This window comes from Quercus lobata, chromosome 8, assembly GCF_001633185.2.
Source record: "Quercus lobata isolate SW786 chromosome 8, ValleyOak3.0 Primary Assembly, whole genome shotgun sequence".
Lineage (NCBI taxonomy): Eukaryota > Viridiplantae > Streptophyta > Magnoliopsida > Fagales > Fagaceae > Quercus > Quercus lobata.
This window is the reverse complement of record NC_044911.1, coordinates 54,583,997-54,599,798: the sequence shown is the minus strand read 5'-3', so window position 1 is coordinate 54,599,798 and position 15,802 is coordinate 54,583,997. Positions and strand designations below refer to the sequence as shown.

The 15,802-nt window shown below is 33.9% G+C and overlaps 1 protein-coding gene across 2 annotated transcripts; it reads right to left on the bottom strand.

Annotated features, from left to right (window-relative positions):
• Positions 1–12,633: 12,633 nt before the first annotated feature.
• Positions 12,634–15,802, bottom strand: LOC115954476 (F-box protein At5g49610-like). 2 transcript variants are annotated; one of them, XM_031072336.1, is made up of 3 exons: positions 15,596–15,802; positions 13,014–14,444; positions 12,634–12,874 (listed from the first exon to the last, which is right to left on the bottom strand). In XM_031072336.1, the coding sequence occupies exon 2, from the start codon at positions 14,401–14,403 to the stop codon at positions 13,018–13,020; it is 1,386 nt and encodes a 461-aa protein (XP_030928196.1). In that variant the 5' UTR covers positions 14,404–14,444; positions 15,596–15,802; the 3' UTR covers positions 12,634–12,874; positions 13,014–13,017. The 2 variants fall into 2 exon arrangements, with proteins under 2 accessions (XP_030928196.1, XP_030928195.1); XM_031072335.1 differs by lacking the exon at positions 12,634–12,874 and having other exon boundaries at positions 12,916–14,444.

Here is a 15,802-nt window from a genome sequence, read left to right as displayed (position 1 = left end):
TCAACTCAGATCGGCGAAGAAAGATCTTCTCCTCCGCCCGTCGTCACTCATCATCGAACTCGACCGACCCGACCGATCGCCCCCCTGAGCCCGGCCGACCCGACTTGTGGTGGTCGGCGGTTGGTTGCGGGTGTGTTTTTGTTCCACCCGATCTGAGCGGGTTGAGTCTGGGTTGGGCACAAACCCGACCCGACCCGACCCGTGGACACTTAACAACTATTATTTTGTCTACATTTTTTTTTTTTTTTTAAATTATGAGTTTCATTTGCTATTGGAGGCACATCAAGACACATAAAAAGACTTCCAAGACCTAGAAATGAACCCTCTCTAACAGCATGAAAGCAAGCTTGATCAAGTCTCTGACTGTACCCCTCCATTCAAAGAGGCGTACCTTTGTCAAAGAGGCAGAGAGGTACTTTTCATCTCCATAATTATTGCAGCCAACAAACTTAACAGAAAATTCTCTGTTCTCGAGCCAACTTCAAGTTGACCAACAAAATCCTCATGTTTAGACCTGTTTAGACCTAAGTTGCTCTAGTATAGGAGCACTCTCTGAGGGAACCGAGAACCTTTGGATGCTTGTCTTTGGACCTATAAATTTGAAGAAATGAGAAGTTGGAAATTAAGAGAATGAAAATTTGAATAATAACTTTGAAACTTAAAAATTTTAATTATACCAAGAGAAATTAGAAATATATAATGCATATTAACTAGAAGAATATGGACCATTTCATAAAAAAATAATATCAATAAAAAACAATATACTTATATATTTGTAAAAATAGAGTAATGGAAATTACTTTTTAAAATGAGAGAACAAATTATCTACGATAAATTTAGAGAATAAATTATACATATTCAGTATAGGTTTTTATTATCATAATATATTGATACATATTTAGAATAAGATTTTTTGTTATAAAAAACTTATAATTCAAATTATACATAAGTTTTCATCCCAAATAATAGAAACATCAAAAGTATTAAAGGAGCGTTTGGAAACTGTTTATTTTGCTGAAAACCAAAAATGGGGAAAAAATAATAAAAAAGTTACTGTTTACACTGAAAGTACTGTTCATTTGCCTATTTGCACTGATCATGGGACATGAACAATGCAAGAGGCGTTGGTTCTTAAAAAAAAAAAAGAAGAGGAAAACGTAAAACATTGAAACATTTTCAGCCATTAAGTATGTATAATTCAATTTAAGTCTCAATTAGTCCAAAATGGACCGAATGAGACAAAAAACCTAAAGAACATAATTCGCCTATAACTACTTTCCCCTTTCTCTCTTGTAAGCTCACTCTCAAACATCCAAAAAAAGGAATTTCCACCTCCTTCTCTACCTGAACGTGGAAATCTCCTCCACTCAAACTAAGATGGTGATACCCAATGTAAGTTTAGTCGTTCCACACCATCCATCTCCTTTATGAAGATTGTTCTTAGTCTAGTTCTTTGTTGTTGTTGGTAGAGGAGTTGGTTCTGTTTTTAATAGTGTGTAGACTTGCTATCTTTTTAGGTTGTAAGCATTTAAAACATGGAAAATTCTTGCTTTATGTGGGCAACATTGCAAATGGTTGAGCACTCGCAAGAAATTAGAGAGATAGTAGCACAACATAAGTGTTGGTCTAGGAGATTTTGTTTGCCTTGTTAGCTTCGACCAGTGTTGGATGCAATCCAAGATGAGCAAGTTGATGTATTTTCGCTGGTCGACCTTTATGAATTTTTACCTAGTTGTTTCCAATTTCTTTAACTTTTTTATAATTTTTTTTTTAATAAATTCTGATTAGGTTACCTAGTTGTTTCCAATCTTTTGTAGCTTTTGTTAGCACGTATTTCTGGGGAGATCAATTTGATGCAGTGGAGTTTTTCCAATTTTTTGTTACTCAAATGGGATTGTCTATATCAGAGGTTCAATCTAAAAAGAGGTTCAAATTCAATCCAAAAAGGGGTTCAATCTCTGATACACCCATTCCCATTTAAGTAACAAAAAAGTGGAAAAACTCCACTATATCAAATTGGTCTCCTTGGGAATATGTGCTAACAAAAGCTGCAAAAGATTGGAAACAACCAAGTAACCTAAGTAGAATTTATTTAAAAAAAATTATAAAAAAGGGGAAAGTAGTTATAGGCGATTTCTCTCTTGTAAGCTCACTCTCAAACATCCAAAAAAAGGAATTTCCACCTCCTTCTCTACCTGAACGTGGAAAGCTCCTCCACTCAAAGTTTAGTCGTTCCACAGCATCCATCTCCTTTATGAAGATTGTTCTTAGTCTAGTTCTTCGTTGTTGTTGGCAGAGTAGTTGGTTCTATTTTCTACAGTGTGTAGACTTGCTGTCTTTTCAAGTTGTAAGCATTTAAAACATGGAAAATTCTTGCTTTATGTGGGCAACATTGCAAATGGTTGAGCACCTGCAAGAAATTAGAGAGATAGTAGCACAACATAAGTGTTGGTCTAGGAGATTTTGTTTGCCTTGTTAGCTTCGACTAGTGTTGGATGCAATCCAAGATGAGCAAGTTGATGTATTTTCACCGGTCGACCTTTATGAATTTTTACTTAGTTGTTTCCAATCTCTTTAACTTTTTTATAATTTTTTTTAAAAATAAATTCTAATTAGGTTACCTAGTTGTTTCCAATCTTTTGTAGCTTTTGTTAGCACGTATTTTTGGGGAGATCAATTTGATGCAATGGAGTTTTTCCAATTTTTTGTTACTCAAATGGGATTGTCTATATCAAAGGTTCAATCTAAAAAGACGTTCAATCCAAAATGGGGTTCAATCTCTGATACATCCATTCCCATTTAAGTAACAAAAAAGTGGAAAAACTCCACTATATCAAATTGGTCTCCTTGGGAATATGTGCTAACAAAAGCTGCAAAAGATTGGAAACAACCAGGTAACCTAAGTAGAATTTATTTAAAAAAATTATAAAAAAGTTAAAGAGATTGGAAACAACCAGGTAAAAATTCATAAAGGTCGACCGACGAAAATACATCCACTTGCTCATCTTGGATTGCATCCAACAATGGTCGAAGAAGACAAGGCAAACAAAATTCCCTAGACTGACTCTTATGCCATGCTACTATCTCTCTAATTTCTTGCGTGTGAGCAACCATTTGCAATTTTGTCACCATAAAGCAAGAATTTCCCATATTTTGAATGCCTACAACTTGAAAAGATAGCGAGTCTACACACTGTTAAAACCAGAGCCAACTCCTCTGCCAAAAACAACGAAGAACTATATTGAGAACAATCTTTGTAAAGGAGATGGATGGTGTGGAATGACTAAACTTACATTGGGTATCGCCATCTTAGTTTGAGCGGAGGAGCTTTCCACGTTCAGGTAGTGGAGGAACTGGAAATTCCTTTTTTTGGATGTTTGGTGGTGAGCTTACAAGAGAGAAAGGGGAAAGTAGTTATAGGCGATTTCTCTCTTGTAAGCTCACTCTCAAACATCCAAAAAAAGGAATTTCCACCTCTTTCTCTACCTGAACGTGGAAAGCTCCTCCACTCAAAACTAAGATGGTGATACCCAATGTAAATTTAGTCGTTCCACACCATCCATCTCCTTTATGAAGATTGTTCTTAGTCTAGTTCTTTGTTGTTGTTGGCAGAGTAGTTGGTTTTGTTTTCTACAGTGTGTAGACTTGCTGTCTTTTCAAGTTGTAAGCATTTAAAACATGGAAAATTCTTGCTTTATGTGGGCAACATTGCAAATGGTTGAGCACCTGCAAGAAATTAGAGAGATAGTAGCACAACATAAGTGTTGGTCTAGGAGATTTTGTTTGCCTTGTTAGCTTCGACCAGTGTTGGATGCAATCCAAGATGAGCAAGTTGATGTATTTTCGCCAGTCGACCTTTATGATGTTTCCAATCTCTTTAACTTTTTTATAATTTTTTTTTAAAAATAAATTCTAATTAGGTTACCTAGTTGTTTCCAATCTTTTGTAGCTTTTGTTAGCACGTATTTCTGGGGAGATCAATTTGATGCAGTGGAGTTTTTCCAGTTTTTTGTTACTCAAATGGGATTGTCTATATCAGAGGTTCAATCTAAAAAGAAGTTCAAATTCAATCCAAAAAGGGGTTCAATCTCTGATACATCCATTCCCATTTAAGTAACAAAAAAGTGAAAAAACTCCACTATATCAAATTGGTCTCCTTGAGAATATGTGCTAACAAAAGCTGCAAAAGATTGGAAACAACCAGGTAACCTGAGTAGAATTTATTTAAAAAAATTATAAAAAAGTTAAAGAGATTGGAAACAACCGGGTAAAAATTCATAAAGGTCGACCGACGAAAATACATCAACTTGCTCATCTTGGATTGCATCCAACAATGGTCGAAGCAGACAAGGCAAACAAAATTCCCTAGACCGACACTTATGCCGTGCTACTATCTCTCTAATTTCTTGCGTGTGAGTAACCATTTGCAATTTCTCCACCATAAAGCAAGAATTTCCCATGTTTTGAATGCCTACAACCTGAAAAAATAGCGAGTCTACACACTGTTAAAAACAAAGCCAACTCCTCTGCCAAAAACAACAAAGAACTATATTGAGAACAATCTTTGTAAAGGAGATGGATGGTGTGGAATGACTAAACTTACATTGGGTATCGCCATCTTAGTTTGAGCGGAAGAGCTTTCCACGTTCAGGTAGAGGAGGAGCTGGAAATTCCTTTTTTTGGATGTTTGGTAGTGAACTTACAAGAGAGAAGGGGGAAAGTAGTTATAGGCGAATTGTGTTCTTTCGGGGTTTTTGTCCCATTCGTTCTATTTTGGACTAATTGGGACTTAAATTGAATTATACATACTTAATACTTTTGATGTTCTTATTATTTGGGATAAAAACTTATGTATAATTTGAATTATAAGTTTAAAAAACTTATACTGAATATGTATCGGTCTATTATGATAATAAAAACTTATACTGAGTATGTATAATTTATTCTCTAAATTTTATTGTAAATAATTTGTTCTTTCTAAAAATTAAACAATTTTAAAAAGTAATTTTCATTACTCTATTTTTACAAATATATAAGTTTATCGTTTTTTATTGATATTATTTTTTTATGAAATGGTCCATATTCTTCTAACTATTGTTAGTATGCATTATATATTTTTAATTTCTTTTGGTAGAATTAAAATTTCTAAGTTTCAAAGTTATTATTCAAATTCTCATTCTCTTAATTTTCAGCTTCTCATTTCTTCAAATTTACAAGTTCAGAGACAAGCATCCAAAGGTTCTCGGTACCCTTGGAGAGTGCCCCTATACTAGCAACTTAGGTCTAAACACGAGGATTTTGTTAGTCAACTTGAAGTTGGCTCGGGAGTAGGGAATTTTCTGTTAAGTTTGCTGGCTGCAGTAATTATGGATATGAAAAGTACCTCTGTTGCCTCTTTGACAAATGTACGCCTCTTTGAATGGAGGGGTACAGTCAGAGACTTGATAAAGCTTGGTATGGCTGTTACATTCCTTCGTCTTCACCTTCACCTTCGTCATATTGCCATGGAGTGGTTCATTTGGACTCAGATAGTGTTCTTAAAGAACCAGATTTCCAAGTGGAAGGCAGAGCTTGCTTTCATGCTGTTAAGAAAGTATTCCAGATGAGGCAATCTTGAACGGTGATGCCACCTATGTCTTGCTTTGATCTTCATTTCTCTTTTATCTATTGGGTTCATGTATGTTGTTGGAAACTGGTTTTGTGAGCTAGTTGTAATGTGTGGTGGGGCTGCTCCCTAGGATGATATTTTTCCTTGTTTCTAGGCTATGGATATGTACTTAGGCTGCACTTAAACCACTTTTAATATATTTTGCTTTTGATCAGCTTGCTACAATTGGTTAGTGTAGCTCATATTTTGTAAGGAAGCATGATAAATTACATGCATTTGGAATTGAAAAGCTACTTGTGCCTCGTGAATGTGCATAGATTTACATTCAGGCACCTAGTGAATGAGTTGTACCTTCCTTTGACAGGTTGTGAATATGTCTTGTTGTGGGAATGGCTTGTATTGACAGGTTATATATCTTGTGATTTTGAACACATTCGCTAAGTATTGCAGAACACGTTCTTGGGATATTTAAAGATCCCACAAGAGAATGAGCAACCTTTGCAAATACAAATTATGCAATGAGGATAAGGGGAATGCAATTACATCCAGTAGGGATGACAAATCTAACGATTATTAGGTATCTTGCTGGAGGTGAATATCTTGCCATCAGTCAAAAGGTGTGGTTTTGCCTAAGGCAAACATCTCAGAATCGGACATTACGTATAAACTGAGGGCAATGGCGCTTGTTGACAAAATGTGAAAACAAATGATGCACAACAGATAAAACGTTGGTGAATGTTAGTCTCGTGTGTTAATGCGTTTGCCTAAGGCTACTTGCCTACTGGAGCATTTTGCTTAGTGGTGCAACAAATGAAGCCCGTAGTTTACAGAATGCTCAAATAACACAAACAAGGCTAACCGTGATTTTAGACGGCAAGTTGAGGTAGTCATCCCTAATTGTTTTTCATGAACCGAATGAATAACAATGATATACATGTGCAGATTGATGGAGGAATGGGCTTTATAAACCATAAAGTAGATCCGTAGGATTATTTTTAAAATAATGTGAACTCTTCTTCTTCTAAGTTCTAATATTCTTTCATAAACATCTTTTAATATTTTCAATGGAAATGTTCGGCGTTCCAATCCTAATTAGCATCTTCTAGTGCTTCCAATAAAAACATCAAGAGTTTAAATCCCCCATCCTCCAACTATTGAATCATTAAATTATAAAAAAAAAAAAAAAAAAAAAATCAGTTTTCAATTTTTATGAATCTCAAAATTAACCTCTGAAATAAAATAACAAAGAAACAATGTAGATTTTAAAAAACTAGGGGATAGGAAATGAGGGAGGAAAAATGGGTAATGATGTATTTAGTTAGGAGAGGAAATGGGGAGAGAAAATGGTGGGGTTTGATAGTTTTCTCCTTGGGCTCACAAAAACTCAAACCCCCAAAATGGAGAGAAAATGGGGAAGAAGAGGAGGGTTGATGGAAATTACCCATCTACCCCTAGTCCTCCCTCACATATATGTAATGTTGATTTTTTTTTTTTTAATTTTTTATTCTTTTTTTAAAAAAAAATTCTTTTTCTTACATGTTTGGTTTTATTCAATGTACCCCAACTTCGGTTTTTTCCCCTAATAAAAATATATTTCTTTAAAAAAAAATTATCTACTAGGGACATGAAAGTAAATGTAAACAATTTACATTTTCTATTCTCTCATTTTTTTTCCTCAACCAAATAAAAGAGTTTTTCATTACTCCACATTTTCACCCCTCCAAACCAAACAACATAAGGGAAAACTAAATTTTTTTTCCATCCTCACCTTATTTTCTATCCCTCACTTTTTTATCCTCCCAGCCAAACAAATCGTTAGTTATCCTTTTGCAATTTGTAGAGAAAATGACAAAATAAATATGTAAAGGAAAATGCTTTTTGTAAGAATTTTATGTAAAAACACTTCAACCCTAGCGGGTTTCCTCTTTTGTTTGGATGACAGTGTTGAGGAGGATACTTACTAGTGATAATCTGAGGCAAAGAAGCTTTATCATAGTGGAATGGCATTGTATGTGCCGGTGTATTGAGGAAACTATGGATCATCTTTTGATTCATTGTGAGGGGGCACATTGGTTATGGAGTGTTATTTTTAGATCTTTCAGTGTTTCTTGGGTTTACCAGATGAGGGCGGTTGTTTTTTTGGATAGGGAAACATTTGTCAGCTTGGAACCCTTGTATGTGTCATGGATCATTTGGAGAGAGCTAATACTCGAACATTCGGGGACTTGGAGAGTTGGACCAGCTTATAGCCTTGTTTTTAGGCACTTAGTTTGATTAGTCTCATCTTTGGAAACTCACTTTTAGTAATTCCATTATAATGTTTATAGATTCTCTTTTTTCTTGTATGTCATTTTTTGTTTGTAATTATTTTGGCTACTTCATGCCTCTTTTTGCATGAGTTAGTCTTTTTTTTTCAACAACTTTTTTAAAAAAATTTATAAGAAAAAAAAAAAAAAAAAAATCTCTTCATTCAACTATGACATGAGAGTAGAAAGAATTAGTGTGTTCTCCTATCATTTATTTGTATTATTTAATAAAAGAGGGTCCTTTAATGAGAGATATTCTTCTTAAATTTTTTTAAGAGGAATTAGGTCATAACATTCTAAAAACGAACAGTAAAAGAGTTCAGCATTTAAATGACACTAAAAATTTAAGTAGATTTAGAAGTTAAGAACCTCAAAACGATCTCAGCAAACATTGCTCTGGTCTCTGCTTCTCTAGTTGGAAGTAAGTAGTACAACCAGCGTCTAAAAAAAAAAAAAGACAAATATGATATAATAAGATTTTTTTATTCAACAATTACAATAATGTGGGTGGGAAAATTGGAAGGAAAAAGAAAAAAATGCCAAGGAGCTATGAGGTTCTTGACAATAAATTTAAGGAATGACAAGAATTGAGCTAATTAAAAGCGCATTTTCAAGACCGTCTTTTTAAAACCGCTGAGACATCCATTCCTTCAAGCTGGTAGGTAGTAGCCTTGGGATTAAGCTCAAGGGGAAAAGGAGGGGTCTTTTACTATTTTTTTTTTTCTTTAGAAACAAACATACACATAAGAAAAATAGAACGAGAGGTTCTAAGTTCTAACACAAACATACTTTATTCAAAAATCATGATAATTAAATACAGCAAATATACTTTGTATCATTTGCACCAAAAAAAAAAAGCTTTGAAAACAGAATATAGGCAACCAATCATACCCAAGTTACAAACTCTTCGGACCCCTTTTACACTAGAAATTTTTTGCTTTTGTCGCCACAAAGTTATTAAAGGGCTTGAGGGGATGTTAATAGTCCCGTTTAAATTTCCGAGTTAGGAACCAGAGGAAACCAATATCTTGCACTATTACACTTTCTCTAAACCCTGCCCTAATCTCTACCGTTGCATTATTGGCTGTATCTCTTACTTGTACTTTTATTATAAATTACTAAAAAAAATTCCAAAGTGTGGCTGCATCTCTCGCCATCCATTGTTGATTATTTTCTCTGGGTCAGTTTGCTATTTTTAAATCCTTTTACATTCATCTGTTTACAATTTTGGAAAGGTAATATATTTCACTTTAGTTGCAGAACTTTTTTTATTTTATATAAATAATAAATTTTATTAATAAAATATATTATTTCATGCTCACTATTGTGAGCACTCCTAACCTAAAAGAATACAAAAAACTATGCATAGGATACAAGTGATTTTGTGAAATTTATAAGTGTGTTACAATTTGTTGTGTGAACCCAATTAAAAAACGTTTTAATCAGTAATGCTTCCAATGGACATAATGTAAGGCACTCTACAATTTTCAAAATTGAACATAATCGAAGTCTTATGATTATAGGACCACAGTATTGTGTGAAGTTAATTACACCACTGGGCACAATGTGAGGCACTCTAAAATTCAATATTGAATATTCTCTTAGCTTTCGTTCCGATATATTAATATTAGATTATTGTAAGTCATTGTCACTTGTAGTCACAGAATATATTTTTAGGTTATTCCTTTAAATATTAAATAAACAATCTACTGTAAGAAAGTTTATCTCTTCCTTAAAATAAAAAAAAAAGGGTTTAAATCAACATAATACAATCAGGTTGGAATGAGAAGTTACTGTTGAATACAGGGAAGGAGAGATTCTAATCAAAGGATCTATGCAAGAATTTATGCTCTATTTTTTTTTTTTTTCCTTTCAAAAGAAAATTTATAACTATAATATTAAAGAACTATAGGAACAAAAACGTTCGACAATATGAATATTAAATAAACACATTTACTGGTTCAGACATTTAAAAAAAAAAAAAATTCAAAATTGTTCAACTAACTTCCATATCCAAGATAGACAAACCCAACTGTAACATGTTTTAAGGTTTTTTTTTTTTTTTTTAATTATTTTATTTTCTGGGGTTCTTTCAGGTGGGATAAAGGTTTTTATTTTTATTTATTATTATTATTATTATTTTTTTAATTTTATGATAAAGAGGGTTAGAGGGGCTTGCTAGCTTGTGGAAAGCATCCTGATTCACTTTTTTTTAGAGAGAGAGAGAGAGAGAAGGTGGGGGTGGGGAGATTTTTCTTAGATTTGCCTTTTAAAAAAAATTTACAAATAAAATTATAACAATTCTAGAAAATTTATTGTTCTATGTTAACAAAAATTATTTATTTTTAGAGTTCTTTTGACTATAACAAAATCTAAGAACATTTTATTTTGAATTGTGGTGGGTTGGTATAATCTTTTATTTATTTATTTATTTTATTTTTATGTAGCAAGTATTTCTCGGTGGACGCACCAACAAGTAATACTAAAAAACAAAAGAGATGTGTTAGTGTTATTTTGCTTATTTATTATTTTTGATCAGTAAAAAAGATGTATATTCAAAAGGCTACTTTATGCATAAAGAGCACAAAGCAAACCAAAAATTATAAATAAAAGAAAGAACAAAGAAGAAAATCAATTACAAAAACGGAGAGAACAAAGGAAATAAGGGAAAGAATCACTAAATGTGAGTCGTGTGTTATGGGGCTAGTGTTATAGGGAGGGCAGTAACCATTTGTTTCTCCATTAAGATGTTGCTACTTGCTAGGGAGTCATGGTAGATGATTTTTTTCCTTGTTGGGAGTTTCTTCCAAGGGAGTCAATCTCGTACTGGAGGCTGTATTGGTTTGGCCAGTGGAACGATATATTTCAGTACCAGTGTAATATTTCGGGTTTACCACTATTTTTTATATTTATAAATATAAATAAATATATAAATAATAAAAATAAAAGTTTAGCATAAAACATTACCTCAATTCAAAACAAATTATTCATGGGTTTAGAGTTTAGCATCAACTTTAAAAAAAAAAAAAATATATATATATATATATAAAAAAAACAGAAAACATAATTGTTCATTGCATACTAAGAAAACAAAATACAAAATTTTACATGCTCTGCAACTTCTAGCTTCGACTTAGATGAGATTTGAGAAACCAAATCTCATATTGACGTGGATTGAGAGAGAAAGAGAGACTGTGAGAGAAAGAAAGACCGAGAGATTGAGAGAGTGATTTAGCCAAAAAAAAGTCCGAGAGACTGAGAGAGACAGCATGAGATTTGAGAAAAAGAGAGTAGTTTTGCCCTTAAATTACAAAACATAAAAAATCATTTTTTTTTTTTTGCTCCATCCTATGTTGGGTATCGGCTGAAACACCTAAAATCAGCCAGTACACTTGGTACAAGGCCGATATGTTCGGTATTTAAACTGATACAAAACGTTGGCATTTCTATACTTGTGCACGTACTAGTACGGTACATACTGTTTATACCGGCCGGTATGATACAGATTCTTTTCCTTGGTTTCTTTAGTGTTGGGGCTAGGGGAGTTTTGGAAGGATGGTTTGGCAGGAAAAGTTCTGGAGCAATTAGTATTGTGGCTCATGTAATGCATTTGATGATCGAGAAATTAGTATTGTAAAATTTAAGTTTTTAATCTTGAAGACCCTATACGGGTGGACTTCACCATTTGTATCCTTTTCGATAGAGGGACTGCCGGATTTGTTAAATTCCTTGTACATTGGCTAGCTTTCTCTAGCTTATGTTTTTATTTTTATTTATTTATTTATAATTATTATGATTATTATTTTTACTCTTTCCTTGCATATTGGGATTTCATTTTTTAATTTAACGTCCTATCCAAAAAAATATATATTTCTTGGTAGACGCGAAATATCTAAACAGAAAAAGATATTGTGGGCCATACAAACGTGAATGATATTATGATATCACCTAAAAGAATTCAGTCATAAAAGCCCACCAAGGGGTATGCATGAAATTCATACGCATTCATCAATCAAATGCACTGTTGAGAGAACATTCTGAGCTTGAAAACAACAACAAAGTTTTAATTCTAAATTTAATTTCTGGGACTTAGCTAGGGACAGAACTAGAAATCCTGCCTTAGAGCATTAGCATTGAAGAATGCTAATGCCATATCTAAGGTCTTTTAGCATTTCATAGCTAAAAAACATTTGTATCAAAAAATGCCATACCTCACTATTGTAAAATTTTTTGCAATAGTGCTACAGTACAATTCTAAGTTTAGAATTGTACTGTAACACTCTGCTAAAAAATATATATATATATATTTTATTCCACATTTTAGTTGAAAAAAAGTGATGATGTGAAAGAAATAATAAAGAAAGATTAAAAAAATAATATTTTAATGAAAAAGTAAAATAATAAAGTTTTTAAATGTAGGGTGTATTGTAAAATGGTATGGTATAATTGATAAAATAACTTTTTGAGATGGTAAAATAGGATAGAGTAGCATTCTTCAATGCTGATGCTCTTAGAAAGGTCGACCTCTAGGATTAACACATCACACACTTTACTCTCTTAGAAAGTCCACAACAGTGGAGCTAAATTTTTAGCTTTTTAGCTACATAAAAAGTCACTTTATCTATTTTACCTTCTCACATCTTATAGCAGTAGAGTTATTTTAACTTTTTAACACAATAAAATAATATAAACGCTAAAATAAAAAATAAAAAAAAAAAGTTTCATTCAACCACCTGCACAACCACAACCCCGTCGTGCCCATCAAAACCAGTGAAGAAGAACAAAAAAAGAAAGTAAAAAAATCAACACACCCAAACCAAAACCCAGCCCGAAACACAAGCACAGCCCGAAACACAAAGCCGAAACGCCAAAAATAGAGAAGAGAGGCCGAAATGGGTCAGGTCGGCAGCTGAGCGTGGGTCTTCACCTATAGCACTTGATGCAACAAACACAAATATGCCTGAACAGTTAAGATGGTAAGGATTAAGGAAGTCAAATATCTTTGTACATGCCAAAAAACCAAAGGCTTCATTAAGTTGGTAGGCTGATGCTGCCAATTCAAGCAAAAGAAATACAGATAATTCCAATTCAATGGGCACCTGTTTAGAAATGCGGTGACCTTACGGGTTTGATTCTTTTTCTTTTTCGCCTTCCTTGATAAGAACTAGAATTTGAAGCAACAAAACCACAGGAACGTATTAGCCCGAGAAGGCCACTCATTGCTGAGGTAGCTGAACATGGGAGCACAGTTGCTGGGACTGAAATCAAATCATCAATGGAGTTCTGTTTCACCTTGAGAACACCATTTGCTGCCAAGGTAGCCGAGTATGGGAGTACAGTCGCAGGTACATAATTATAATGGTCCAAAAAAGGGGCATGTAACATATGATGACGTTTAAGGACTCCGTTCCTAAAATTATATGACTCCAACCTGCCCCATCTCATCATATAAATAACCTCATCATAGAAATTCAAAATTCCTAGTGCTAAATAACCAGGTGCAAAAATATCATCCTTAGGAAGGCACCCAACACGACGTATACTGAACTGAAGATAGTCAGTCATTACTTGACCTTCCACACGAAACTGATCTAAATTCAACTGGTGCTTAAGGACCCAATCAAGTTTGTGACAATCTTTTAACATCCATACTCTAAGATCAGACTCATCAACACACGCGTAATGAAGATATCCATCTGAATCCCCAAGGCAATCGCTATTTCGAACGCCATATCTCAACATCGGACCTGGTGCTATGATCACTCCAGACAGCTCTTCTTCCAGATCAAAAGTGATTATTCTCTGTTTCTTGGTCAACCAATAAAACCTTCCTTTGATATGAATATATTTGTTCTCGTTAAGATCGTCCTTGCAGTGGCAGACTTCCATGGAGGTTTTCCATTTTCCAGTTTCTGAGGAGTAAATAACGAAGGAATAAGAATTCTGGTCATATTTTTGACGCTGAATGCTCACCACTTTAAAACAAGAGGCCTTGTTTGATGAAGAGCCAAATGGGTAGAAAGCAAATGCAAAGATGTGATCAACATGACAATTAGTGGGTCTAAGGGAAATCCATTCCCTTGTAATTGGGTTGCAAATGAAGATCACTAGCATTCGTTGTTCCAAAGTTTGACGACTTCTACAACAAACGAGTCCATTACTGGAACCCATTATGACAACTCCACTTGCAGGAAAACTATCTCGTATCATAATTGGAACACGACGGTCGTCTTCAAAAAAAGATCCACAGGTAGTAAAAAACGACATCCTACATCTAAAACGATCACCAGTAATATCACTACGCTGGTCAATAAGGAGGGTTGTGATGCCCCTGAGTTGGGACCTTTGGTGGTGAAGACGTAAGAAGGATGGATCAGATATAAGGTTCTTCCACCTCTTGGAGACACACTTGAAACGCGAAAGTTGCAAAGCTGAAAATCGGGATAATATTTCCATTGCAAGATCATCATTTGAAAAGATGGCTTCCATCTTTCTTTAGATCAAAGACTAGAGTCACCACAGGAAAGCTTCTGCAAAAGATATAAATAAGAAAATTTTACTAATAAGATAAATTGTCACTACAATCTTCTGTCAAAAATATTAATGAAGAATAGAAATAAAACTAATTGACTAGTGAGGTGAGATGAATGGGGACAACGCTAATGGACCATATGTCAATCGCTGTTGATTTGTGTGTGATAGTGTCTATGATTTGATTTGCTCCAAATTAACATTTTAAAAATCCATCAGGTTCCTACATCTTTCAGGCTGATCCCAGGTCAATTGAATTGAGTAGAGGTCAGCCCTTTTGTAGAATTCATTTGATTCATTTAGGGCTATCCAGGTAGGTTATAATTTTCATAGAGAGGACTCTTACATTTAAACCATTTAGCACTGAAAATTCAGCTCAAAAGTAGTTCTCCATAATTTACCAAAATTCTATTAAGGTGACAAACTCAAATCTGTAATAGAAAGATTTCTGTAAAGAAAAATTCTCACAGTAACTTTACTTAGAGAAGTCCATTTATATTGAAACATAATTCAATATTAAAGCTATGGATGTTAACTTTCAATCTAAAAGTCCTAGGCTTCCAAAAAACACTCTGTTGTTTATTATTCCAAGACTAGGCTTTGATATCTGTAACACATTTTTAATCATAAGACAGAGAAGGAATTACAAGGTAGACAACATTGCAAAGAAATTTTATAACTTGTGAAGTGTTAACACAAGGAGTCATACACTAATCCTAAACAAAATCTGGAATTTTACACAGTGGGAAAAAAAAAAAAGGCTTGAAAAAGCTGAATAAGGAACTTTAAATCTAATACACAGATGCAACATGAACAAGAGCCATTGTACCCCCATACCTTAAAGCTTCTTTTAATGAATTATTCATCAAATTTAATCAAACTCATGTCTAAAATCAAACGTATTTAACTTCTTACTCTAATACTCGTTTCACGGCCGGCCCTTCCCTTAGGCGAGTTAGGCAATTGCCTAAGGCCCCCAAGTCCCAAAATTTTAGAAAAGAACCAACCGGGTAGTAGAAAATTTAGTTTCTAATGAATTACAAAAATAATCTGGCACATCCTTTTAACCAAAAAAACAAAAATTTTGGTAAATCCTATTAAACATTGGTTCTAAACAAAATCATTGACCAGATAAACCTAAAAATTTTACCTTTCTCTCTAGTTTCTAGTCTCTGCTCTCCGCCTCTCTCTAGTCTCCAGTCTCCACTGTTCAGTTTGGTCTCATCTGCCTCAGCCTCTCTCTGATTCTCTGCTCTCCGCCTCTCTCAAGTCTCAACTGCTCACCTCACCGTATCAGGTTCTGAGGTTCAGGAAGGAATCAGGTATAAAATTATAAATATTTGGGCTTTTATTTGTT

What these genes read in the sequence shown, in the direction of transcription:
- LOC115954476 (XM_031072336.1), bottom strand. Translation starts at nt 14,403, where the DNA reads ATGGAAGCCATCTTTTCAAATGATGATCTTGCAATGGAAATATTATCC.